Source organism: Maylandia zebra, linkage group LG3, assembly GCF_041146795.1.
Source record: "Maylandia zebra isolate NMK-2024a linkage group LG3, Mzebra_GT3a, whole genome shotgun sequence".
Classification (NCBI taxonomy): Eukaryota; Metazoa; Chordata; class Actinopteri; order Cichliformes; family Cichlidae; genus Maylandia; species Maylandia zebra.
The window spans coordinates 19122643-19148659 of record NC_135169.1 but is presented as its reverse complement, the minus strand read 5'-3'; the positions used below and the strand labels follow the sequence as shown (position 1 = coordinate 19148659).

The window sequence follows — 26017 nt, the reverse complement described above, 5'->3', positions numbered from 1 at the left end:
GAGTGGCTTTTAATTAGTCTCGTGTTTCTAAAACCGCGTGTTTAGTTGGGTTTGATTTTTCTTTGGGATTAAAAGAATCTTCAGCTTCTTACTGATTGAATAATTAGAAACCTTCAGATATATCAAGGAATGTTCAGGGCCAGCTGTAGACACGAAAACTGGCGCCTGATATCCGTCATGGCCACCTCGTAGCTCAGGGCCTGCAAAACAAGCTTCGCCCCACAAGATTTAACTGGATAGAAAGATGAACATTCTCATATAAAACTCTGTGAAGTGCCAGGAGGCTTACTCTCTTTTGGGAAGCCGACCACAGCTCCAGGCTAGATCCAAGCTAAATTTGAGGTTGAATTTATGAAAGTAAATTCTTACTGTTCCATTTGAACTAATATATGAGTCACATTATGACTGAGGGAGATGAGTGTAAAACACTGAGTTCATTATTTTCTCAGTTCAGTTCAGTTCAATGTTTTTTATATAGCACCAAATCACAACAACACTCGCCTGAAGGTGCTAAACATTATCAGCTAAAGATCTTAAAATAATGAGTCATGTGGAATAAAAACCCACGTGAAACAAGAAACTATTCTTCCCAGACTGTCTCGCCCAAGCATTAATCCTCCCTCGCACATTTTCTCATCCATTATTCTGTAATGTTGCCTAAAGTTTAGTAAAATTATAATGCATGGGAAAAACAGGAGTTGTGTCACTCTTGTGAGCAATCATATTTTACTGTAAGTCTTATTAGTAATATGAGTGTTTTCCCCATAGAGGCTGTGAGGGAAGCAGGGAGGGTCACAGATTGTCTTTAAACTGCATGCAAAGCGAGGAAAACTAGCTCGCCACAGAGCGAGAAACTGTACAGGACATGTAAATACCAAAAAACAAAGCTTCAGATGATGGTTCTGCTTCAAATGGTGTAAAAAAGCACGTGTGAGACCAATGATTTTAAAATAGATATTCACAGAGAATTGAATATGAGTACACACACACAGTCACTGTATTCATATAAAAAATAACTTTATTTAAATCCATCCGAGAATGAACTTTATATAAAATCTTCAAAACTGTGAACAGTCCCAGTATCCATCTGTACACAACAGAACAGATGCACAAAGAACACAAAGACACACAACTTTAATCACAACATGTCTGCTCTACTCTTCTATAAGCGCTGATATTTTGTTGCATTTCCATGAGAAACAAGGAGAATGGGAGCTAGCTGTGTCGTTTACCAGAGGTAGATCAAATGTACATGACGAAATTATCACTGATAACTGCAACAAAAATTTAAATCAGAATCTGTTTGTATCTTTATTTTGTAACTTAAAATGAAAAAATATAGACACTTCTAGTTTTCCTTACATAAACCGGAGCTCTGTATCAGCTTAAGAAATGCATTGACTCTGTCGTAGAGATCTGCCCACCAGCCAATTTCAAGCTAAATTTAATAAATTAGTTTAAAAACAAAGTCTTGTGTGAAAATCAGTTACATGATGTCATCCAGGACAGCCTTTGTAAGTAAACACTTTCTCCACATCAGTGTCACGATAACCGACCTGTTTTGATTCAGACTTGCATTAAACTGATTTGGTAAACATGAAGAAACAAAAAGTCCTGAATGTGGTTTCCAAACTTTATGGTTACATCAAATCCTGTTGATGTTTTTACAATCTTCTGCATCTCCAAGATCCACACTGATAGAAAAATCTTTTTCCAACACACTGAGCTGGAAATGTCCAATAAAACTTTCTAAATAAAGCAGCAAATCGATTTCAGGGAGGACTTCCTCTTTTAATTTGTCCATCACTAGTAGCTTTTAGGAAGAATTACTTTGTCCTTAACCAGTAAGGTGTAAAACTTTAATAAGTTAGAATTTTAAGTCTTCAAGTTAATACAAATCCATAAAAATAAATATGATCTTCATCCTTCTACATCTTGAGCAGAGGAGGTTTTCTTCAGTCTTGCATTAAAGGGACTAGAAAGTCCTTAAATGTTCTTTTTCTTTGAAAATGAGCTCGATAAATAAAATCCACTGCCTTTATGATGACCTCAGTGCTGCTTGGCCCGAGTGTCTGCCAGTGGCTGCTGGTTTAAATTTCCCACTTGACTGTGAAGATCCAGGAAAGATAAATCTCAAATGGTCTCGGCTCCATTAACACCAACGTTCGCAAGGCACCTGGAATAGTTATACTTGGCTTTGGGTCGTTTTGCCTTCTGAAAGCTTCTGTTGAAAGAAATTGAATAATGAGTCAGTCTAACAGGAAGCAACAACATGTTTGTGTTTTATTTGTTTCTTACTTACATTTAATTTCTGATGAAGGCAGCGAGAGAAACACGCAGAAAAAGCGACGACAACCAGAACCGACATGAAGGTGATGACAACGGCGACCACAGAGACCCTGGATCGACCTGCTGACGTAGACGAGAAATAAACAAGGTTACCACAAATGGACAAAAAAATGTCACCCAAACACAAGTGACAGAGAAAATTTGACTTCTCACCGTTTGCTGGAGTCGCGTCCTGAGGATCTGGAGTTTGGAAGTGCAATGGCGTCTCCGTCGTGGAGGTTTTAGCAAAATTTGGATCTAAAAAGACCATAAACACTAGAGTTATAATAAGCTGATAAAATGAGACTGAAAGTTTGGAAATGAGTTAAAATAATACACAAAGCATGATTCCAAGTCTGAAAGTTCAGTTTGGATTGAACAAATCTTCTGACCGACTACAAGTTCAACAACAGCAGCTTTCAATCTGCTCCGCAGCTTGGGGATGAAACATCTGTATCTGCCGTTGTCTTCCTCCGACACGTTCAGGATCTTCAGTGAAATGTTCCCGTGTTTCATGTCGTCCATGAACAGCTCCGTCCTCCTGAAGTACGAGGCCATCTTCATGTCGGGAACCTCCTGCCTGTCCCTGTACAGGTGAACATACTCCACTCGGCTCAGACGGTCCGACGGGTTGGGCTTCAGGTCGGGTTTGGACCACTCCACCGTCATACCCTGGACATCGAACATGGGCTCCAGGTGACACGGCAGGATGACATCATCACCCGGAGCAGCGATGATTGGAAGATTTGACCCAATCACCAGAACCTCACCTGGAAATATGGAAAATTAAACCTCCCGAATTCCCACAGACCCCTGTAGAGTTACACCGTGAAGACCTGAAGATCATTAACAGCCCCATGAGTCTTTGTGCTGTTACCGCAGAAGTGTTTCTGGGACCAAATTAAACGAAACAACTACTCCTCAGTATATTTGGTAAAAAGAACTGTTTAATCCTTCAGTTTAAATGAAGTAGTGACATATCTGTGAAGGTTTTCAGCCATCCAGATTATCGTAGTCTCAAGCCCTTGCGTTAAAGGCTGCCAGAATTATTTTTCCCGTTTTATGTTCATGCAGATGCTTTAACTCTTATTTGAAACACCTGGAACATCCTGGTCACACTGTGGCACTTTGGCTCTTAATAAACCATGTTGGTAGGGTGGCTCAGCGACTCACAGGACCACCTCGAAGCTGAAATACCTGCGACTTCCTGTCAGTATTTAGACCTGGAGAAGACCTCTTCGAAGAACCAAAACCATTCCTACTGTCTTCAACTCAAGCGTTTATGTAAGGAACGTTTGGATTCGGGGAATAAACAAAGTCATGTTATTTTTGTTATGTAACATGCAATTTGGTTTTTTTTTTAAATATGTGATTTTTTTTTTTATAAAGAGAGAATGCTGATTTCTGTTGGACTGAAATATCTCATCGTCTTGGTTGGATTACCATCTAATATTTATGTCCCACCCCCAAGGATGAACTGTTGCCTGTAACTTTGTAATGAGATTAAATCTGCCTTTTAAACAGTAAATATTTTAATTTCATTAATGTATCACTTTCATTGGATTATACTTGGATTGAGCTTTATTTAAATGTTCATTATGTCTGTGTAAGTTGTCAGTCATCCATGTTCACATATTGGACAGAGAGGACAGATGGTTTGAAAGAGGAGTGAAAGACGCCATCTATGTCCACTGTGAGCGACTGTCTTTGAACAGAGGCGGTGGTTTACGACACCAACTGTCTGCCATCTATAATCCAGTTTTGAGATCCTCCCCAGACACCTTAACGCCCACTCACATCTTGCACCAGTCGATTTCAATGGATCACATGATAGGATGAGGCAAGGTCTCACAGCGGTTTCACCCGAAACATCTGGTGATAATTGTTTTGAAGGAAGGAGGGTTCAGGGCTTAAGCAATCAGCATCATGGGCTCATCCGGTTAGAATAAGAATAAGCAGCCATCTAATTCAGAATTATTCTCAGGGTTCTCCTTTTATTCTCAAATAAATAAGGCAAAGAAGGAAGGAAACAAAGACACACATGGACTGCCACAGCTCAGCTGCCGCCCCGTGTGGAAGTGAAGAAAGAGTGAGCCAAAAGTGAATGCAGTCCTTATATAATGTGTGACATATAATGTGTGACAGGTGAGTGCAATCGAGGACAAGCACCACACCCAATCAAAGGTGAGAGAACTAAACAAGGTGCATCTGGTGAAGTGAGTGGGTGTGCTGGGATTTGCCAAAGGGTGGGTCTCTACAACAGCCGCCCCCATATTTTCTAGAGAGAAATATGTTGATATGGTCAGGATCGATCTTCGTCAGGAAGCGGGGGCAGGGGGATCAGACAGGAGACAGGGCGGATATAGGTTTTATCCTGTACTAAGACCTCCACAGTTCTGATGCGGTCATCTGAGCTTTTCAGCAAGCGTGTCACTCTCCCTACAGGCCAAAGGGCACGTGGAAGGTGTGAATCCATAATCATGACAACAGAGTTCTATGTGAGATCTGGGTTCTCCTTCTGCCATTTGGGTCTTCTTTGGAGGGATAGTAGATAGTCTTTTATGAAGTGCCGCCAGAAGTGATCTGCCAATATTTGTGCATGTCGCCATCGTCGTCGACCTAGGAGGTCAGAATCAGAATAGGATACTAAGGGAAGTGACGAATCATGTCGGCCCATAAGGAGAAGGTTTGGGGTTATGGGGTCAATATCCGCAATGTCTGAGGATACATAGCCTAGGGGTTTTGAGTTAAGAATGCCTTCAACCTCAATTAGGACTGTTCTTAAGACCTCTTCAGTGAACATTTGGGCACCAATGGTTCTCTTCAGAGCATTCTTCACAGAACGTATCTCCCTCTCCCAGGCTCCACCGAAATGGGGTGCATGCGGGGGATTGAATTTGAAATGGATTCTTTTAGTCATCAGGACCGGCTGTAGAGTCGGAGCAAGGTTGTTAAAGGCTGCCCATAGTTCCTTATCTCCTCCTTTGAAGTTAGTTCCTTGATCACATATGATTTCCAGGGGTGTTCCTCGTCGAGAAATGAATCGTTGGAGGGCCATGAGGAATGAGTCGGTATCCATGCTGTTTAGGAGGTCAAGATGTATGCACCGAGTGGTGAGACATTTGAATATTATTCCCCACCTTTTCTCCGATCTGCGGCCGGTCTTGACCTTGTATGGTCCAAAGCAGTCTATTCCTGTGGAGTAGAAAGGTGGTTTGAATAACCTAAGACGAGCAGCAGGCAAGTCTAACATTTTTGGAATGATGGGCTGTGCTCTCCATTTCTGACATGCAGCGCAGCTATACTGATGCCTGCGTACTGCTTCCCTTCCTCTGAGAATCCAGAATTTCCGACGTAGTTCAGCAAAAAGTCTTTCTGAACCAGCATGATGCAGTTTGTCATTATAATTTTTGTATGATCAGTTTGGTCACTGGATGAGCAGGATCAAGTACTATTGGGTGAATGACATTCAATTCCAAGTCTGGGCTTTGCCGTAATTGGCCTCCTACATGGATAAGTTCAGAATTCTTGCACAGCACTGGTGACAAACACAATAGACGGCTGTCGGATGAAAGGGGTTTGTCTGACTGCAAATGGGCCAAATCTTCACCGAAACTGTCCAGTTGTGCCTGACGAAGGATTTCTTGTTCTGCTGCAGAAGGAATGTTACCCTTTTGGTTGGAGAGTGAACGAGCCGTGAAATCCAATAGCTCTTGATAGGTTCTGAAGCTGGGTGTGTATGTATGGGAGGGTATACTGACAATACCAAAGAAGTAGGCTTTCTTTAACTCAGTCTGATCATCATCCGGATGGAGATCTGTAACTGTGGGCCAGTTATTCGAAGGTGCATGCAGAAACGAGGGACCCTCGGTCCACCTGTTTGGGCTAAGGAACTCTTTCAGGGATTTACCTCTCGTAACATCATCAGCAGGATTTGTGGCTGAATTGATGTATCTCCAGTCTTGGCTGTTTGTGAGGTTTTGAATTTCTGAGATTCTGGCTCCTACGAATACCTTGAAACGACAGGAATCTGACTGAAGCCAGTGAAGTACAGTTGTTCCATCCAGGATCCAGGAGATTTTTATTTTTTTTCTCCCCCCCTTTCTCACTGTCCCTCTCCCCTTCTGTTTTTCCTTTCCTTCCTCTTTCTTTCTCCCTTTCCTATCCCTCACTCATGTCTGTCCCGTCTGTAACATCTGAAAATAAAATATAATAAATAATAAAAACAAAGATCGATCAAATGGACCAATACGGCAATGCCACGATGATCCATTTGGCAAAGTAAATCCATTGGGTATCCTTGTTGGTCTTCAGACAACAATTCTGACGGCTAAAGAACCAAATGGGACAGGCCAAAAAAAAAAAAAAAAAAAAAGACAAACGCCGTAGAGTTCAAAGAAACCATTTAAAAAATATATAATAATAATAATAATAATAATAAAGATAATAAAGCATTCACACTAATTACCATCAGATTCGAGCACATGATAACGAGTCAATGTACACAAAGAACAAAGAAATATAACCCCTGGTACAGCTGTAAAACGAAACCAATAATCTTCTGTTTATTTGGTGTAACATTTACATATACATTCTTATCTCAAGTTCATTGATCACATGTGTATAAGTGAATTGTCTTACCAGAGACGGTGAGTCTGCAGCTGTTGTAGCCGCGACCATAACCTGTGTCCACCTCACACAGGTACAGACCCGAGTCCTCAGTCCTGAGTCTGGACAGCTGGAGTCTGATTCGTCCTTCTCTGAGGCCGTCTTTGTCACTCTGGACTCGTCCTGAAAACTTTTTGTCCTGATCCTCTGAGAACTCGACACCATCAAAAAGATGATAAAAAGTCCAGGATTTATGGCCATTATTCAGGATACAGAAGACCTTCAGTGATGAGAGGGACGTGTCTGGTTTGGTGGTGAACGTCCACTCCAGTGTGATGTTGTGGTTCTCCTCTGCCTGATAGGAGCTCTGTGTCACATCCACTACAAATGATCCTGTTGAGGAGACAGAGAGGAGCAGACACACTCACAACTTTATACAACATCAGAACTTTTTTTTCCTGACATGCTCCTGTCCATATTGTACATTACTGACATATATGTGAAATTTCAAACTAATTGAAAATCTTATTGTTTGCTGAGGATACAAACTTGGTTTGACTATAATAAATCAACATTGAAACTGAGTACAAACAAAATTGATAATATTTGGGAATCCCACATATTTGACCAATAGAAAATAAATATATATATATACATAAATACATATACACACACATGTACACACGCACGCACACACATACACACACACACAGTATTGTCCCATTAGACTTCCTTGAATTATATATTGTGTAAGTGTGGGGAAACACATACATTCTGCAAAGAAGAGCAATAAGGATAATAAGTAAAACCACTTCAAGAGAACCAGCAAATCCACTTTTCCTCAAATGTAATATTCTTAAATTTAAAGACTTGGTTGACGTCAGAACTGCACAATGTACAAAGCAGCAAATAAATCTTTGTCCCACAACATTCAGAACTTGTTCCAAATAAGACCAAATACTCATGACCTGGTAGGAATGCTTATGTTAAGCAAGACAGTAGCAAGGACTACATTAAAATATCCCAGCATTAAATTTGGTCTGCGAAATAAACCGTGCAGCTTGTGAATACAAAGCTGTGGAAGTATTGAGCTGCATTTTATTGCTTTCAATTCTTTGTAGGAAAATGTGAAATGGATGCAGTGGTTTATTGAAATGTGTGCTAACATTCATGGAAATACAGTAAATAAGGTAAACACAGAGTCTGTGCTAATCCAATGAACTAGAACGTAATAGAAACGTTATTTACCTTTAACAAAATCCAAGTGAAGAATTGAAGTCCACAGTGGGACCACAAGGAAAGGCATGAAATCCATGATCCAGATCTTCTTCTTCATTTTCACATTCAGGCTGCAGACAAAAATATAACTGTTACATCTCAACACACAGACATGCTGCATGTTCAGCAGCATGTCAGCCGCTACGATACTGACCAACTACTAATGTTAGCTGGTGGCTGCGAGCAACAACACCAACAACCAACAGAAATCTACTAAGTTCAAGAGTGAGGGGAATCCTGAGCAACACCTAAAAATCTCTAAAACGATTGAAAACTAAACTGAAATCAGAAAAATACAACACAGTGAGCAGCATGCAGAGATAATTTACAGGAACATGCTTTAGAAATCCCCACAAACCATCATAAATCTGTTTTTATTTATTCTGAACAGGAAAGTGTGGTCAAATCTGGCAAAATCAGACAAAAATCAAATGTTGCTGGATTAAAAAAAACTAAGTTTTTCTTTTCTAAATGAAATTCTGTGTAAGAAACTGACTGAACCTCTGTTACCTGGAAACATCATCACGGTTTTCCAGCAGAGAAGATTTTACCAACTGTGTTTGCAGGAGCAGCTGACGTCTTCATCTCTGATAAACAGCACATTAGTGGGAAAAGCTTAAACAAATGGTTGGAATTCAGTTGAATCCAGTGACGTCTGTATAGATATTTATCTCTAGGACAGAAAAGTCTGACCCCTCAGACTTCATTCAAAAATGTGGGTGTTTGATGGAGAGTTGCGGTTAGTGAGAGTTTGGAGACCGTTTGGAGGTTTATGAGAGTGAAGAGAGAAAGTCAGGAGAGAATGGAGCCAGCTAAGAAGAGGAGGATGTCCTCCCCTGTGTGGGAACATTTTGATCTTATTCCTCCCAACAAGGTATGTAAATTTCTACAGAAGATGTATTTTCATGATACTGATGGTGCAATACAATTTGTGTTAAGCTGTCTTGACTTTTGTACAAGGTGAAGTGTTTGCTATGTGCCAGGGAGCTGGGATATAACAACAACACCTCATCCATGCTTAGGCACTACAGAGCTTTGCATGAGAATAAGGGGAACACCGATTGTGGAGCAAGACCAGGTGAGCCATCAAATGAAATGATAATATAGCATGCTGTAATGTTACTAAATGATATAACAATATTATACAACTGTAATAAGTTACGTGTGTGATATTTATATTTGTGCTTTGTCTTTATTGTCTTTCCTCAGGAGAACAATCTCAAATAGATGAAGACCTGGTCAGCATGGTGATGGAGGACTCCCAGCCATTTAGCATTGTGGAGGACAAAGGATTCAAAAGATTTGTTAAATCATTAAATCTTAGCTATGTTCTCCCCACTAAAAGGTCATAAAAGCAGTGAAAATTTAGTTTTTACAGAATAAAATGTGAACAGGCAGGACTGAGGCCTCAGTGTGTAGCTGTCCATACCTCAACGTTACAAAAGCACAACCACTGTCCACACCCAACCACACCTCACCTCACAGTAAATGATCATTTTCCATACTGCCAGTATAAATATACACAGTATACTGCCATCACTACAATATACATGTTTTACACACTCCTTTTGTTGTTGACATTTACAGGCTGTGTGCAAAAGGCCACACTCTTCAAATTCATGCCAACTAATATTTTTACGTCCAGTAGGTGTCCTGCTAGAGCAAATGAAGCTTCAAGAAGCTTTGCACTGGGGTGAACCAATTGGATGAAAAGCTTCAGTGCTTCATGAAGCTTCATCTGCCAATCACTAGCAGAGACTGACGGGGCGACTCGGACTTCCTCCGCTCCTAAACGCGACTGCTGAGTGGCTGTCAGGGAGACGATCTTATTAAGACGTCATGCGTAATTTTGGGGCGTGTCATTGGTCGCCATGAGGACACAACAAAAACATTCCGAGATCTCTTTTGGTTTATCCAGTTGCTAAAGTCCCACACCTCCTGTTTGTGGCTCTGGGACTGAGGTGTACTGGGTTTGTGCCCCGTGTCATGAAACAGAATAACTGAAGCTGTGTTGTAATCACCAGTGACATAGTAGCGTGTAGTATAGTCTAAGAGAGTTAGAAAACAGCTTAATGAATTTCCTCAAAATTGATGTGGACAAATACCGCAACTCCATTGTTACTCCAGGTCCCAAATCGCTGCACAGTGCATGCCTCAGCAAAAGAAAATAATCCCAAGATGGAGAATTGAATGTGCAGTTGTATCACACACTGTTGATGACGACTGTGCGCTGTTATCTTTGTACCAGTTGCCAGAGTAAAGAGGGAACCCAGGTAATGTTCCCTCTAATTTTTCATGTATCTGAGCGAATACACAAACTCCCTGAGCGGTCCCTAGGACCACTGTGAGCAACAGCAGACGTGTGCACTGTGGTCACGCCAGCATCAAATCCATCCAGGTTGCACGGTTTATTGAAATAATCAAATTACAGCATTTACATTTATGTTAGACTACTTTTAATTAACTGCTTTAGCCCACTTACAATGAAAATTAAAAAAAATCTTGTTCATGACCTGTGTAGTATGTTAACACTGTTGGAAGTAAAAATAACTTGAACTCCAATTTTGAAAACACGTGTTTAAAAAAAAACTTATTAAAAAAAACAAAAACAAAAAACTGTCATATGCTGTAGGAGTGTCTGAAACTGCAGTTCACTGAACAAAAGTTCAGTGAACTTTTGTGCTGTCGCTCCCGCGTCGACCTTCTTCTCAGTTTTGGACTCATGCTCATGAGTTTTGCATTTGGGTCCTTGTCTGCCTGCACAGAGCTAGTTCATGATAGAATCAGTGCAAAAAGGGCATAAACACAAAGCGCGGACCTGCCAAAACATCAGAATCAGTGAGATGTCGCCTTTCTCACCCGACGGCACGGACACGATCAGGGCTGAAAGCCAACAGCTTTCCAAAACTGAGTCCAGAAATATACAAAAACAGTTCAAAACAAAAAAATGCTGGAGTCCAAGGAGGCAGTGTCCATAGAGATCAGAAGGTCGACGTGGGAGCGACAGCACAAAAGTTCACAGTTCAGCTGTTCCTGGGTGGAAGACGGCGGTGACTCCACATCTCGTTGGCATTCAGATAAAGAGCTTTGTAGTCTTAAAAACTCAATGCACTAAAGCACTAAAACATCTTTGTGTAATAAACTTCATATTAAACCTTTGGGGTCCAGGGTCCAAAACAAAATATCCATCAAGGGCACAGGAGCACAGGGAACAGTCCAAAACCAAATGTCCACCAACAAGACAGGAGCTCAAGGAACAGTTCATTATACGCTATTATAAGTTCAGGGGGTTGGCCCCCGGGGGCCGATGGCTCAATAGCTCATAATTGGTCTTCTGTAAATATATTGAAGGTCTTCACCCTCTCCACCAGAATCCCGCTGATGTATAATTGGGGATCCTGGTGAAGAGCGTGTACAAGAGTGGACTGAGCACACAGCCTTGGGGAGTCACTGTGCTCACTATCTTTGTACCTGATGTCATTGTACCAACTCTGACTGACTGAGGTCTGCCTGTAAGGAAGTCAAGTCAAGTCAAGAAAGCCTACAGTGGCTTGCAAAAGTATTCGGCCCCCTTTAACTTTTCCACATTTTGTCACATTACAGCCACAAACATGAATCAATTTTATTGGAATTCCACATGAAAGACCAACACAAAGTGGTGCACACGTGAGAAGTGGAACAAAAATCATACATGATTCCAAACATTTTTTACAAATAAATAACTGCAAAGTGGGGTGTGCATAATTATTCAGCCCCCTGAGTCAATACTTTGAAGAACCACCTTTTGCTGCAATTACAGCTGCCAGTCTTTTGGGGTATGTCTCTACCAGCTTTGCACATCTAGAGACTGAAATCCTTGCCCATTCTCATCAGAAGCTGAAGTTCATTCAGTAAACAGATGTGACAGAACAGCTGGATGTCTGTCAGTAATCAGCAGCTGATGTGAAACGTGAAGAAAAAAAAAACTTAAATAATAAATAAAATAAAAAAATGAAATAATACAGACAGCATGAACATCTCTTCACTTTGTTATGAATACACTGTTACCATAAAACAATCTACAGCACAAAATATAAACCATTTAGAAATCATAATAAAAATCAAAGTTGGTGGAAGCAGGTCTTGATTTAGGAGATTGCTGCCATCTACTGGCTGATCTGCAGTTATGCTGTTTGATGAGACCCCTGAAGTTCTCAGAACATTTTATGTGCTGTCCAGTATCTGCTGCACCACCCATGGGAAGTATTTCAAGCATCAGTGACTTCAAAGTTTGTCTCCTTCAGTCTCACAGAAACATAAAGGATCAACTAATTTAATTACTTTATATTAACAAGGTTAAATATATTGCATAGTTTAGAATATAACATATATTTAAACACTGTAGTGCAAAAAAACATATTCACCAATAGGGCTGCCACAATTAGTCGACTATTAAAAATGTCGACAACTAATTTAATTTGTCATTTGAAGCTTTGTAAAATCCTGAAAGACACAGGAATAAGTAGTAGGATTTAAGAGTGTAATAACCAACTGAAACAGAAGAGGGCAGCACTGCATGCCAGCTTTTAAATCCCAAAGAAGAAGAAGAAGCAGCGTCCGGTTTCATACCTGTGTCCAAATTTAGCGGCCTGGGTCAGACCCAGGGTCCCTGACAGAGACAATCTGAAAATTTCATTAAAAGCTTAATAATAGTGATGGCCTGCTTGAAGCTGAAGCTCCGGTGCGTGTGTCAAAAAAATCAACACACTGCTTCAGAAGCACTGTATCGAAGCTTGATTCGCTTGGCCAGAGTCACGTGATCAGTGACGTCCGAAGCTTCATTTAGAACCTAACTGCTTCGGTATCTGATTCAATGGTTTATAAGGAAGCGAATCATTCGTGGGATTTGTGGTGTTTTGATGGTGACAGATAGCGAACCACTGATCATTCTACTGAGAGATTTTGAGCCAGCGAGGAATAGAGGAGGTTCTGTTGTGTGGGAGTATTTTGAGTTGATTTTTGTCAATCGGGTGGGTTTTCCAGCTTTGTGTTCTGGCCGTTTGCTTTTGTTTTGTGCGTGTTTATTATATCTGAAAACGGGAAAAAGGTAAAATGTCAAAAATCTGCTTCCATAATATAAATATCATTAAATAACTTTAGAAAACTTCCATTTGACTGTTTACATGTAATGTTGTAAAAAAAAATATTTTATTGTTTAATTAATCTGAAAATGTTAGTCTGCCAAATGTGCAGCAACTGAATGTATTTATTCTCTTTAGCTGATAGTTGGTGGGGCCCAGGTAGACTGTATAACTGCATCTCTACCAGTTTCTCTGCACTCCAGCCTCCTCTGTGCCATGTGAAGGGATGTCCCTTAATGCAGGAGAAATTATCTCCACGAAAAGCAACAGGTTCGGCCATCGCACACTAGAACAAATTCGCCTCTTAAATAAAAATGAAAAAAGGTTACCTTAAATGCATCATGTTTTTAATTTGCAAGTTCATAAGCATTTTGATAAGCATCCTGAAACATTGCATAAACAAGCATAAGCAGAAACATTGTTTCAGTGACAAGATATAGGCGGCAATCACTTTTTGGCAGGCTTAAAATGGCATATTATGGGTATTAATGATCCTTTAAAAGTTATTCAGGATTTCTTAGAGACTGTTTGGGATATGATGTGCCACATATCATCCTTTTGGATGATACCCAACAAGTTTGAAGCCGAAATATTGTTTCAGTGACAAGTTATAGGCCACAATCACTTTTTGGTAGCGCTACAATGCCATGTTCTCAGTCGTTATTCTGCACAAACAAGAAAGAGTCATGGTGATACTGGCACAATAGGTCTTTATTGTTTTAACTACTATTCGACAGTCTTATAACAAATATGAACAACGAGAGTAGACATACTAAACCTGTGGGCATTAATTATTCCATCGTGATGCGTGTAGTCATTCGTGAATGCGATACACACTGAAAGCAACCTTCTGATAAGCGTCATAATTCGGTTACAAGAAACGTTAAAGCTCCATAAATGCATACCTTTGCCTAATAACAAAGGCATAAATGTGTTTGGGTTTTTCCCCCCCACGTTATATCAGTTGCACGGAAGTAGCTGGCAACGCAAGTAATCCGGGCGCTGCAGCTTTAAGCAGCTGCGCGCGCTCCCGCGGACGGCAATCAGTTTCTGGCAGACAATCACTTTTTGGCACAACACCGGGAACGAGCTCACAAAGAGCACGCGCATTTTTAGCGGTCCGGAGCTGTAGGAGAAACACAAGTTAACTCAGAGACACAGACTGATGCGACAAAACCAGTAAGAAGGTGTACAGCGTACACTGTAGTGTGTAGCACACAGGAGTATTAGCTTATTACGTACACGTTGGTAAGCTGTCTTGTTGCAACTGACGAACTGAAACAAACGAGCGTGCTGTGTGTGCAACAGCGCGACAAACATTACCTGTCCTTTTATTAACTGCACATGTAGTGCTGGTCACAGCTGCTGGCTACCTGTGTAAGGCTGTCATGGGTCTGTAGCTCTGTCACCGTTTTAGGGAACATATTTAGTTTTAAAGTAAGTTTCCGGGCTTTTCCTGCCTTTCTGGAGGGATTATATTTCACTAAAAACGATCTAATATGCATGCCCACATAATTATGCATTATTATAATTATAATATATTAAAAACACACGCTGTATTTTAAAGAACATACATTAAGAAGCAGATTATATTAGATTTATATTTTAAATAAGACAAAATTTGGATTTTACAGCAGTAAAATGATTGTATCTACAGTTTAAACATGTAATAAGCTTTGCCCTGCACAGAGTGGATAGTGAAACAAATGGAATCATCATAATGACATTATTTCATATTTATTACTTCCCCCTCCTCTTTGCTTTATTATTGTAGCTCTAGTAATAAATAACAATGTAAGGATTCTGGATCAGCACCATGATGCCCATAGTATATACAGTATTCTGAAGAAGGTCTAAAATGTCACTGTGTGTGCGTGCATGTGTTTGTTTTATTTAGATGGATTTTTAAAAAAAAATATTACTCAGGATATAACATTGTGCAGACATGGCTGGTAAGGACATGAGGAGGAAACAGTAGGAGCTGTGTGAGGCTACTAAAGGCAGGGCTATAATATTTTTCTGTCATCATTTTATTATAGATTAAGTGCTGGAGTTGTTAGGTGTGGATAATTAGATTATAGTTTATTGCAATAGCAAGTTGTGCCTTGTTCTCACATAGACAGCAAGTGGAGAGTGATATATGAAATGATGGGATGGAAGGAAGAAGAGAAGCAAAGAGTGAATCACAGGTAGAGCCTAAATTATTTCTCACAGTTTTTTGTTGCCTTATGGTTCCAAGCGCTGTCACCAATCTTTGCATTTTGTTATTATCTCATGAGACTTGTTTAATCAGCTACCATCTCTCCTATGGACTTTTTAATGTCTACAGTCTCAGATCAACACAGCCCTGCCCTCCAGCACTATCAGCAGCAACATTGTACCCATCAGGTAAAGCATCGGCTACGTTTGCTTTGCCTTGTTGCCCATATTAGATTCTTGATGAATGTGTGTTGTTGTTATTCAGCCTGGTTCAATGTGCCCCTTTTTAACTTTGAGCACCCGCCCCTTTAAACCTCTCTGCACAGCCCTGCCACACGGCAAAGGAAAATTGATAATAGTTAATTTGGCTGATTTGATTCATAAAATGTTATTAAACTGCAGCTCAGAGTAACGTTTAAAATATCCGCTTACCCTGAACCAGAGTCCACACGCTGAAAGCCGAGCACAGGATAGAAGTCCACAGGAACGAAGAGTCCTCAAAGAACGAGTTGTACACAGACATGGTGGATAAAGTACACAGTCTGAATGAACGAATGAAGGCTCCTCTCGACTGTGTTTCTGCCTCCTGCTCCCGAATATTCTCTCTGACACATTTTCTCTCCGCCGGTTGCTCAAATACTCTCAGTGTGTTTTGGAAATATGGGCGGATCTAAACTCCACCCCTCTCTGTGTTGATTGGCTTAAAATGACATAGCCAATACGCTTTTCCGGGTTAACTGGTATGCTTGGTGTTTCCTTGGCAATATTTGTTTACAGTTCTAGAATTTTCTTTTCTTTTTTTTTTTTAAATTGCGGTCAGCGATTTGTCATGTGATTTTTGTTTTCAGAAAAACATCTTTGTCATGACAGAGTGAATTGTTGTTAAATGTCACCTGACAACGAATGATTATAATAAAACAGTAAAAAAAGAAAAAAAAAGTACATGTATATATAAGTATATATCAAAAGGAGGGATTTTCCAGACCAAAAAGGCTAGGCAGCGCCTGTATCACCTACGACAACTGAGGAAGTTCAGGGTCTCTCCAAAGATCCTCAGAATTTTCTATACAGGAGCTGCTGCACATTCACCCAGTGTATATACTATACTATATATATATATATATATATATATATATATATATATATATATATATATATATATATATATATATATAATGTTCTTCCTCTACACCCCCCCCCCCCCCAAATTTTTGCACATATCGAGGAGCGTGTCCGGCTACATTTCACTGTGTGTTATACTTGTATAACTATGCATGTGACAAATAAAGAACCTTGTACCTTGAACCTGGGATGTCACAACAATGAATCACCGGTTTACAAAGAGATTACAAATGTCTTGTTGCATTTCTTGTTTGGTTTGCGTAACTATTACTATGTGGAGGTAGAAAACGCAAAGTGTTTCTACAGACAAAAGCAAAACAGTGAATTCAAACAAAATAAGAAATTGGGGAAAATTAACAAACAATTAAAACAACACATATTTTGTAGTAAATACCAAGTAAAGGCTTGAAAAAACGTTTTATCACACCATCCGTTTTTTGAGGGAAAGAAAACAAACAAACAAACAAACAAAAGAATCTGCTGGCTGTAAATTGCTAATGCTACCCAGTCATATAAGTGTTAAGGCCAATATGTGACCTGTCTCCCACTGTGACACAAACTTCAATACAAGAGCAGTGAATTTAGGCCAAATGTGTATTTTTATTACAAACTAACCACAGTCTGTCCAGCTTAATTCAGTTTTTATACAAATAAATACGTTTACGTAAATATGTAACTGTTTTATGCACCGTACAAACAGTATAAATAGTTCCTGTTATTACTGTGCCCAACCGGCAGTATGTTCCCCAACCACCAGGGGGAGCTGGTGGAGCAGAGCTGAAAATGATTAACAGATTAAATGCCATGCTGAGGCTGTCATTTTTAGCATCTACATGGATGTTAAAATCACCCACAATAATTATTTTATCTGAGCTGAGAACTAAATCAGATATAAAGTCTGAGAAATCAGAGAGAAACTCTGTAAGGCCCAGGTGCACGATAGATGATAACAAGTAAGACTGGTTTCTGAGTTTCAACATCAGCAGCAGTACTCTTGGCAAAGTGTGTAGTTCTTGGGACCAAACCTGTTGCTGCTGGGATGTTGTTCAACGTCACATTCTTTGTGGGGTACCAAAATATGGAGATGGAGAAGTCCATCCCACTGCTGCTTTATCTATCTCCAGTCCAGTGTCATCTTCTGTTTCTTTTCTACCTACCAAAAGTTAACCCACTGATTAAAATGTTATCCAAGTGTGAGTGTGCGAGTTGGAAAAAGACAAGGACAAAAGACAAAGGGGGCGCACACAAGTCAAAACATAAATGAAGAGTTCACAGAGTAGGCCAGAAATGGGACAAGATCTAGGGCCAGTGACAGAGGCCTCTGCCCCGAGATGTGAGGGCTGGCTGGGAGGCTAGCATCGGAGACCCTCAAATGGCTGTACTGGACACCAGCACACCTCAGGCATTATGAACGATGGCGGGACAACTCTCTCGACTCTCAGTCATGTGGAATAAAAACCCACGTGAAACAAGAAACTATTCTTCCCAGACTGTCTCGCCCAAGCATTTATCCTCCCTCGCACATTTTCTCATCCATTATTCTGTAATGTTGCCTAAAGTTTAGTAAAATTATAATGCATGGGAAAAACAGGAGTAGTGTCACTCTTGTGAGCAATCATATTTTACTGTAAGTCTTATTAGTAATATGAGTGTTTTCACCATAGAGGCTGTGAGGGAAGCAGGGAGGGTCACAGATTGTCTTTAAACTGCATGCAAAGCGAGGAAAACTAGCTCGCCACAGAGCGAGAAACTGTACAGGACATGTAAATACCAAAAAACAAGGCTTCAGATGATGGTTCTGCTTCAAATGGTGTAAAAAAGCACGTGTGAGACCAATGATTTTAAAATAGATATTCACAGAGAATTGAATATGAGTACACACACACAGTCACTGTATTCATATAAAAAATAACTTTATTTAAATCCATCCGAGAATGAACTTTATATAAAATCTTCAAAACTGTGAACAGTCCCAGTATCCATCTGTACACAACAGAACAGATGCACAAAGAACACAAAGACACACAACTTTAATTCAGTGCAGAAGCAGTGGCTCTTTCAGTCTGTGAAACACACAAGACAACAGTGGTAATGAAATATGACCAGTTTGATGAGGCGTGCAACACTTTTAATTAGAACTGGAACATTTGTACAAAGTTTCTACACAAAAGCAAAAGAAAATGAAAGTCAAGCCTTAACGACAAATGAGCTGAAATAAATGTAAGGTGCAGTTAATAAAGTGCTAAAGCAGGGAACGAAAAACACAAATTAAAATAAGCAAAAATAATAAAAGGCAGATAAAGGCCTTTTTTTGTAAATATTCACCTACCCAGCAAACATTTTGATGTTGAATAACTTGTTTTTTGTTTTTTATCCTGGTTAGAAAAAAACGTTCCAAACTTAAATTTGAACTAAGTTGTAGACATTACAGACATCATTTTGATCTACTCTTTAACATCGCCTAGATAAGGGGAGTCAAACATAAGGCCCAGGGTCCAGAATCGGCCCAACAAAGACTCCATTCTGACCTGTTCCAGTCTGTTCCTTAAGATCAAAGTTGGCTGTATGTGGCCCTCGATCTAAAATGCACATCCGTGGCCTGGATGTTGTTGCTTTCTACGATAAGAAATTTTGTGTCCTAAAATTGTGTTCTACTCTTCCTTAATCAATTATAACAAAACAAAATATACAAAAAGAAAAAATTGGTCCAATGAAGCCTAAAACATGAATTGAACACACAAACTTCTGAGTTGACTGAAACAATCGTACTATGGTCAGTTTTGACCTGAGAGAGGCTCTCAGGATGTTTGCTGGGTATGTTTGAGCTTATAATGCAGAGCGCAGGTACATGGAGCTACATTGTGACTCTTAATACAAAATAACCGCTATAAACTATAAAAGCAGCAATAAACAACAAACAGCACAAACAACATCTTGGTGCCCTGCCTGCAGGCGTTTGGTGTTCAGGGAGTGGTTATTAGACTGGTCAGTGAAGGATCTGTCTGAGGTCATCAGTTAAAGAGGAATGAAATAACAGCTAGGCATTAGTCTCTCAGTCATCGTTAATTTTGAAAGTAAATTTTGATGTAGTTTTAGTCATTTCCAGTAAGCAGCTAAATCTTTGAGTCTAAAGTTGACTGTCTAACATATAAAGTGCTGCTTGTGTGAGAGTTGCCCCACACGGTTCACAAAGCGTCTGCTTTTCCTTGGCATCAACGTGTCCACGTCTGCTCTACTCTTCTATAAGCGCTGATATTTTGTTGCATTTCCATGAGAAACAAGGAGAATGGGAGCTAGCTGTGTCGTTTACCAGAGGTAGGTCAAATGTACATGACGAAATTATCACTGATAACTGCAACAAAAATTTAAATCAGAATCTGTTTGTATCTTTATTTTGTAACTTAAAATGAAAAAATATAGACACTTCTAGTTTTCCTTACATAAACCGGAGCTCTGTATCAGCTTAAGAAATGCATTGACTCTGTCGTAGAGATCTGCCCACCAGCCAATTTCAAGCTAAATTTGATAAATTAGTTTAAAAACATAAAGTCTCATGTGAAAATCAGTTACATGATGTCATCCAGGACAGCCTTTGTAAGTAAACACTTTCTCCACATCAGTGTCACGATAACCGACCTGTTTTGATTCAGACTTGCATTAAACTGATTTGGTAAACATGAAGAAACAAAAAGTCCTGAATGTGGTTTCCAAACTTTATGGTTACATCAAATCCTGTTGATGTTTTTACAATCTTCTGCATCTCCAAGATCCACACTGATAGAAAAATCTTTTTCCAACACACTGAGCTGGAAATGTCCAATAAAACTTTCTAAATAAAGCAGCAAATCGATTTCAGGGAGGACTTCCTCTTTTAATTTGTCCATCACTAGTAGCTTTTAGGAAGAATTACTTTGTCCTTAACCAGTAAGGTGTAAAACTTTAATAAGTTAGAATTTTAAGTCTTCAAGTTAATACAAATCCATAAAAATAAATATGATCTTCATCCTTCTACATCTTGAGCAAAGGAGGTTTTCTTCAGTCTTGCATTAAAGGGACTAGGAAGTCCTTAAATCCTTAAATGTTCTTTTTCTTTGAAAATGAGCTCGATAAATAAATCCACTGCCTTTATGATGACCTCAGTGCTGCTTGGCCCGAGTGTCTCCCAGTGGCTGCTGGTTTAAATTTTCCACTTGACTGTGAAGATCCAGAAAAGATAAATCTCAAATGGTCTCAGCTCCATTAACACCAACATTAGCAAGGCACCTGGAATAGTTATACTTGGCTTTGGGTCGTTTTGCCTTCTGAAAGCTTCTGTTGAAAGAAATTGAATAATGAGTCAGTCTAACAGGAAGCAACAACATGTTTGTGTTTTATTTGTTTCTTACTTACATTTAATTTCTGATGAAGGCAGCGAGAGAAACATGCAGAAAAAGCGACGACAACCAGAACCGACATGAAGGTGATGACAACGGCGACCACAGAGACCCTGGATCGACCTGCTGACGTAGACGAGAAATAAACAAGGTTACCACAAATGGACAAAAAAATGTCACCCAAACACAAGTGACAGAGAAAATTTGACTTCTCACCGTTTGCTGGAGTCGCGTCCTGAGGATCTGGAGTTTGGAAGTGCAATGGCGTCTCCGTCGTGGAGGTTTTAGCAAAATTTGGATCTAAAAAGACCATAAACACTAGAGTTATAATAAGCTGATAAAATGAGACTGAAAGTTTGGAAATGAATTAAAATAATACACAAAGCATGATTCCAAGTCTGAAAGTTCAGTTTGGATTGAACAAATCTTCTCACCGACTACAAGTTCAACAACAGCAGCTTTCAATCTGCTCCGCAGCTTGGGGATGAAACATCTGTATCTGCCGTTGTCTTCCTCCGACACGTTCAGGATCTTCAGTGAAATGTTCCCGTGTTTCATGTCGTCCATGAACAGCTCCGTCCTCCTGAAGTACGAGGCCATCTTCATGTCGGGAACCTCCTGCCTGTCCCTGTACAGGTGAACGTACTCCACTCGGCTCAGCCGGTCCGACGGGTCGGGCTTCAGGTCGGGTTTGGACCACTCCACCGTCATACCCTGGACATTGAACGTGGGCTCCAGGTGACACGGCAGGATGACATCATCACCCGGAGCAGCAGTGATTGGAAGATTTGACCCAATCACCAGAACCTCACCTGGAAATATGGAAAATTAAACCTCCCGAATTCCCACAGACCCCTGTAGAGTTACACCGTGAAGACCTGAAGATCATTAACAGCCCCATGAGTCTTTGTGCTGTTACCGCAGAAGTGTTTCTGGGACCAAATTAAATGAAACAACTACTCCTCAGTATATTTGGTAAAAAGAACTGTTTAATCCTTCAGTTTAAATGAAGTAGTGACATATCTGTGAAGGTTTTCAGCCATCCAGATTATCGTAGTCTCAAGCCCTTGCGTTAAAGGCTGCCAGAATTATTTTTCCCGTTTTATGTTCGTGCGGATGCTTTAACTCTTATTTGAAACACCTGGAACATCCTACTCACACTGTGGCACTTTGGCTCTTAATAAACCATGTTGGTAGGGTGGCTCAGCGACTCACAGGACCACCTCGAAGCTGAAATACCTGCGACTTCCTGTCAGTATTTAGACCTGGAGAAGACCTCTTCGAAGAACCAAAACCATTCCTACTGTCTTCAACTCAAGCGTTTATGTAAGGAACGTTTGGATTCGGGGAATAAACAAAGTCATGTCCTTTTTGTTATGTAACATGCAATTTTTTTTTTTTTTTTAAATATGTGATTTTTTTTTATAAAGAGAGAATGCTGATTTCTGTTGGACTGAAATATCTCATCGTCTTGGTTGGATTACCATCTAATATTTATGTCCCACCCCCAAGGATGAACTGTTGCCTGTAACTTTGTAATGAGATTAAATGTGTCAGGCTCAGCTTTGTGTCTTTAATAAAGAGAAACGCTTTGCTGCCTTATAAACAGTAAATATTTTAATTTCATTAATGTATCACTGGATTATACTTGGATTGAGCTTTATTTAAATGTTCATTATATCTGTGTAAGTTGTCAGTCATCCATGTTCACACATTGGTTTGAAAGAGGAGTGAAAGACGCCATCTTTGTCCACTGTGAGCGACCATCTTTGAACAGAGGCGGGGGTTTACGACACCAACTCTCTGCCATCTATAATCCAGTTTTGAGATCCCTCCCCAGACGCCTTAACGCCCACTCACATCTTGCGTCAGTCGATTTCAATGGATCACGTGATAGGATGAGGCAAGGTCTCACAGCGGTTTCACCTGAAACATGTGGTGATAATGACCCACACTCTTTTTCACATCTTGGCTCATGTGATGAGGCACATGATAAATAGTGTGTCAACAACCCTCTTAAGGGAAAACTCCCACTATGGCTTAAAAAACCTGGGACTCCTGAGACAGCTTCATGAAACTTAAAGAAATCCAGTCTCTTTTCTTTCTAAGCGTAAGCTTTTTACTTTTTTTTTTTTTACATTTCTTTGTTGTTTTCTGAGCTTATTTTTCATTTATTCCCCTTTTGAGCTCTTTTGGTATAAAATATAAGGTAAGATTTACATTATGTATCTTAGCAATAAATGCTCAAAAACGTAAAAGATTTGAAGACATTTGAGATTAGAATGAATTTTTATCCTTAGTAAAACTATTTTGTTTTTATAAATATATGAAATCCCTCCGTTTAATTCTACAGGGAGGAATAAACAACATATTCATTATACATTGCTTAGTTTTAAATCTGCTTTTTGCCTTTAGAGAAGGCTCTTCACGAGAATTCAAATTCTGATCAATGAAACTATATTTTCCTTTTTTAAGGTTACCTGCTTACATTAAGCAATCTCTAATTACTTAGTGTAAGTTCCCTTTTCACGGTGAGTATAAAAACTGTACAGATATACACTTCTGTAATAGCGGGCACAAACATTCATGGGACTGTGTCTAGATTTATAATTATGTATGATGCAGTTTCTGGTGTTTGTGTGGCAAAAACAATGCAACTATTAAGCTAAAGTGAAGCTATTAAGTGCTGAGGTTTAACCACTCGGTCCTGAAACTGTGCAGTGTATGAAACACAGGACCAAACGTTGTCTCTTCACTGATAATATAAATACTGTCTTATTTTAAGTTGGATTCATTATAAAAATTGCTAAAGTAAGGGTGTATTGTCCATATATAAAACATTCAAAATAAACAGTGTGGTTTAGCTCGCCCTCCTTTCTTGATAGCATTTTTTGCAGGCACTGATCTTAACTTTTTAAATTCAGTGTAACAAATATCAAAGTGTGGACATGTTACCGCGATGGCTGCTGAAGGTGACTCCTACACTTCTAGAAGACACTGTGTTCTATCAAGGGACATCAGATTAACTGGAAAAAGAAATCCACAACTTACTAAACTGTCCAATCAAACTGGAAAAGGTTTGAACAGAGTTTATAATGCAACCATAGACAAAAACATGAATCGTGAAAAGAAAAATATGAAAAAAAATTAGAATATTAATATTGTTTTTAAAAAATTAAGAATAATAGTTCAAACTCATTGAATTAGTTTTTTCAGGTAATATTTAATTTATCATATCAGGTTGTGAGTGCTGTTATCATGTAGAGTGACCAATATTACCTACAACAGTGATTCATTAGTTGTAACTCTGATAAAGTCAAAGTAATAATAGACAAGACAAAGTCATCAACCCATTGTTTAGAAACTTAGAGCAAGGACGCTTGAATTCTAAATTTCCATTGGAAATATCAAAATCATAATTGCCAAAAATTTAAATATGATTACAACATATACAACTTAATATCAATCAAATATGAAAAAAGAAACCACAATACAAATCAAACATTGCTTCTCTGCCAAGATGAACTACCTGATTATGTAAAACAAAGGAGGGCTCCATAAGAGGCTACAGGTTAATCGTTTTAAAACAACTAACTATTAATGTGAATCTTCTGCAACCCAGCCAAGCATTTGATCATCATACTGGATAATTATTCATTCATTCATTATTTTTTAATTTATTCATTTTAATCCTGTCATTATTTACTTGTTTAGCTTCATTCTCCACCTGATATCCACTGTGATGAGATTAAGCTGAGCTCAGGGCTATACAAGAATAATAAGTATCTAGACTTTGCTTCATTCGTTCGGTTTAAAGTGTAAATATTTATTGGTTGTTGTTTGGGATTACAAGTTTTTTAAATTTGAAACATATATTATTAATGTATGTATTCCAGTCCACTTAAATTTTTTTAATTAATAATTTTTGTAAATTGATTCGATTTCATTTAACGTTAAAAATAGAAATATATATTTACACACACACACACACACAGACTAGGTCACAGCACATTAGAGCCGCCCTGATTGGACGAAAATCACGTGATTCAGGTTTGAGCCTGAAACAAGATGGTGGCTCATTCCAAACTGTAAATTTCACAGCAACGACTGCGCGAAACGAGTCTCTGAAAACATTTCATGCGACAAACCGGATGTTTAGTTAGTGTATACGTCATTATTTCAGATAACCAGATGCTGGTTTTCCCCGAATCGCCACAGTTATCGCGTCACCGGAAGTGTTGCTAAGCACGTGTGTAAACAGAACAAACATGGTTACTGTTTACATTGTGATAAACTCAGGGTTCTGCTTCGTGTGGCTTCAGTATCGGCCTTAAACCTTCACACACAGACATGACACGCACAGTTATAGACTGTTCGGTGGATCAAAATAAAATCACGAAAATAAACCGCTCGTTAGAGAAGTTACCCGAGAATCATCACATTTAATATATTATTATGTAATGTCAAAGTAATTCGCTGAAAGCTGTCATCGCTTATAATACCACACGGCAAAGGAAAATTGATAATAGTTAATTTGGCTGATTTGATTCATAAAATGTTATTAAACTGCAGCTCAGAGTAACGTTTAAAATATCCGCTTACCCTGAACCAGAGTCCACACGCTGAAAGCCGAGCACAGGATAGAAGTCCACAGGAACGAAGAGTCCTCAAAGAACGAGTTGTACACAGACATGGTGGATAAAGTACACAGTCTGAATGAATGAATGAATGAATGAAGGCTCCTCTCGACTGTGTTTCTGCCTCCTGCTCCCGAATATTCTCTCTGACACATTTTCTCTCCGCCGGTTGCTCAAATACTCTCAGTGTGTTTTGGAAATATGGGCGGATCTAAACTCCACCCCTCTCTGTGTTGATTGGCTTAAAATGACATAGCCAATACGCTTTTCCGGGTTAACTGGTATGCTTGGTGTTTCCTTGGCAATATTTGTTTACAGTTCTAGATTTTTCTTTTCTTTTTTTAAATTGCCA

General features: G+C 39.4%; 2 protein-coding genes across 7 annotated transcripts; both read right to left on the bottom strand.

Moving 5' to 3' along the window:
* Window positions 1-1000: 1000 nt before the first annotated feature.
* Window positions 1001-16056, bottom strand: LOC143415116 (uncharacterized). Of its 4 annotated transcripts, none has more exons than XM_076880546.1 (7): window positions 15966-16056; window positions 8185-8285; window positions 6970-7329; window positions 2721-3098; window positions 2503-2586; window positions 2303-2412; window positions 1001-2224 (listed from the first exon to the last, which is right to left on the bottom strand). In XM_076880546.1, exons 2-7 carry the CDS (start codon window positions 8270-8272, stop codon window positions 2186-2188), a joined length of 1059 nt encoding a protein of 352 aa, XP_076736661.1. In that variant the 5' UTR covers window positions 8273-8285; window positions 15966-16056; the 3' UTR covers window positions 1001-2185. The 4 variants fall into 4 exon arrangements, with proteins under 4 accessions (XP_076736661.1, XP_076736672.1, XP_076736650.1 ...); XM_076880557.1 differs by having other exon boundaries at window positions 2303-2409; XM_076880535.1 differs by lacking the exons at window positions 1001-2224; window positions 2303-2412; window positions 2503-2586; window positions 2721-3098 and adding exons at window positions 4296-5523; window positions 8725-8801 and having other exon boundaries at window positions 15966-16040.
* Window positions 16057-18551: 2495 nt separating this feature from the next.
* Window positions 18552-25998, bottom strand: LOC106676733 (myelin-oligodendrocyte glycoprotein). Of its 3 annotated transcripts, XM_024799698.2 has the most exons (6): window positions 25631-25996; window positions 23984-24054; window positions 21463-21840; window positions 21245-21328; window positions 21045-21154; window positions 18552-20966 (listed from the first exon to the last, which is right to left on the bottom strand). In XM_024799698.2, the coding sequence occupies exons 3-6, from the start codon at window positions 21737-21739 to the stop codon at window positions 20928-20930; spliced, it is 510 nt and encodes a 169-aa protein (XP_024655466.2). In that variant the 5' UTR covers window positions 21740-21840; window positions 23984-24054; window positions 25631-25996; the 3' UTR covers window positions 18552-20927. The 3 variants fall into 3 exon arrangements, with proteins under 3 accessions (XP_024655466.2, XP_014269411.3, XP_014269412.3); XM_014413925.4 differs by lacking the exon at window positions 23984-24054 and having other exon boundaries at window positions 25631-25998; XM_014413926.4 differs by lacking the exon at window positions 23984-24054 and having other exon boundaries at window positions 21045-21151; window positions 25631-25997.
* Window positions 25999-26017: the final 19 nt, after the last annotated feature.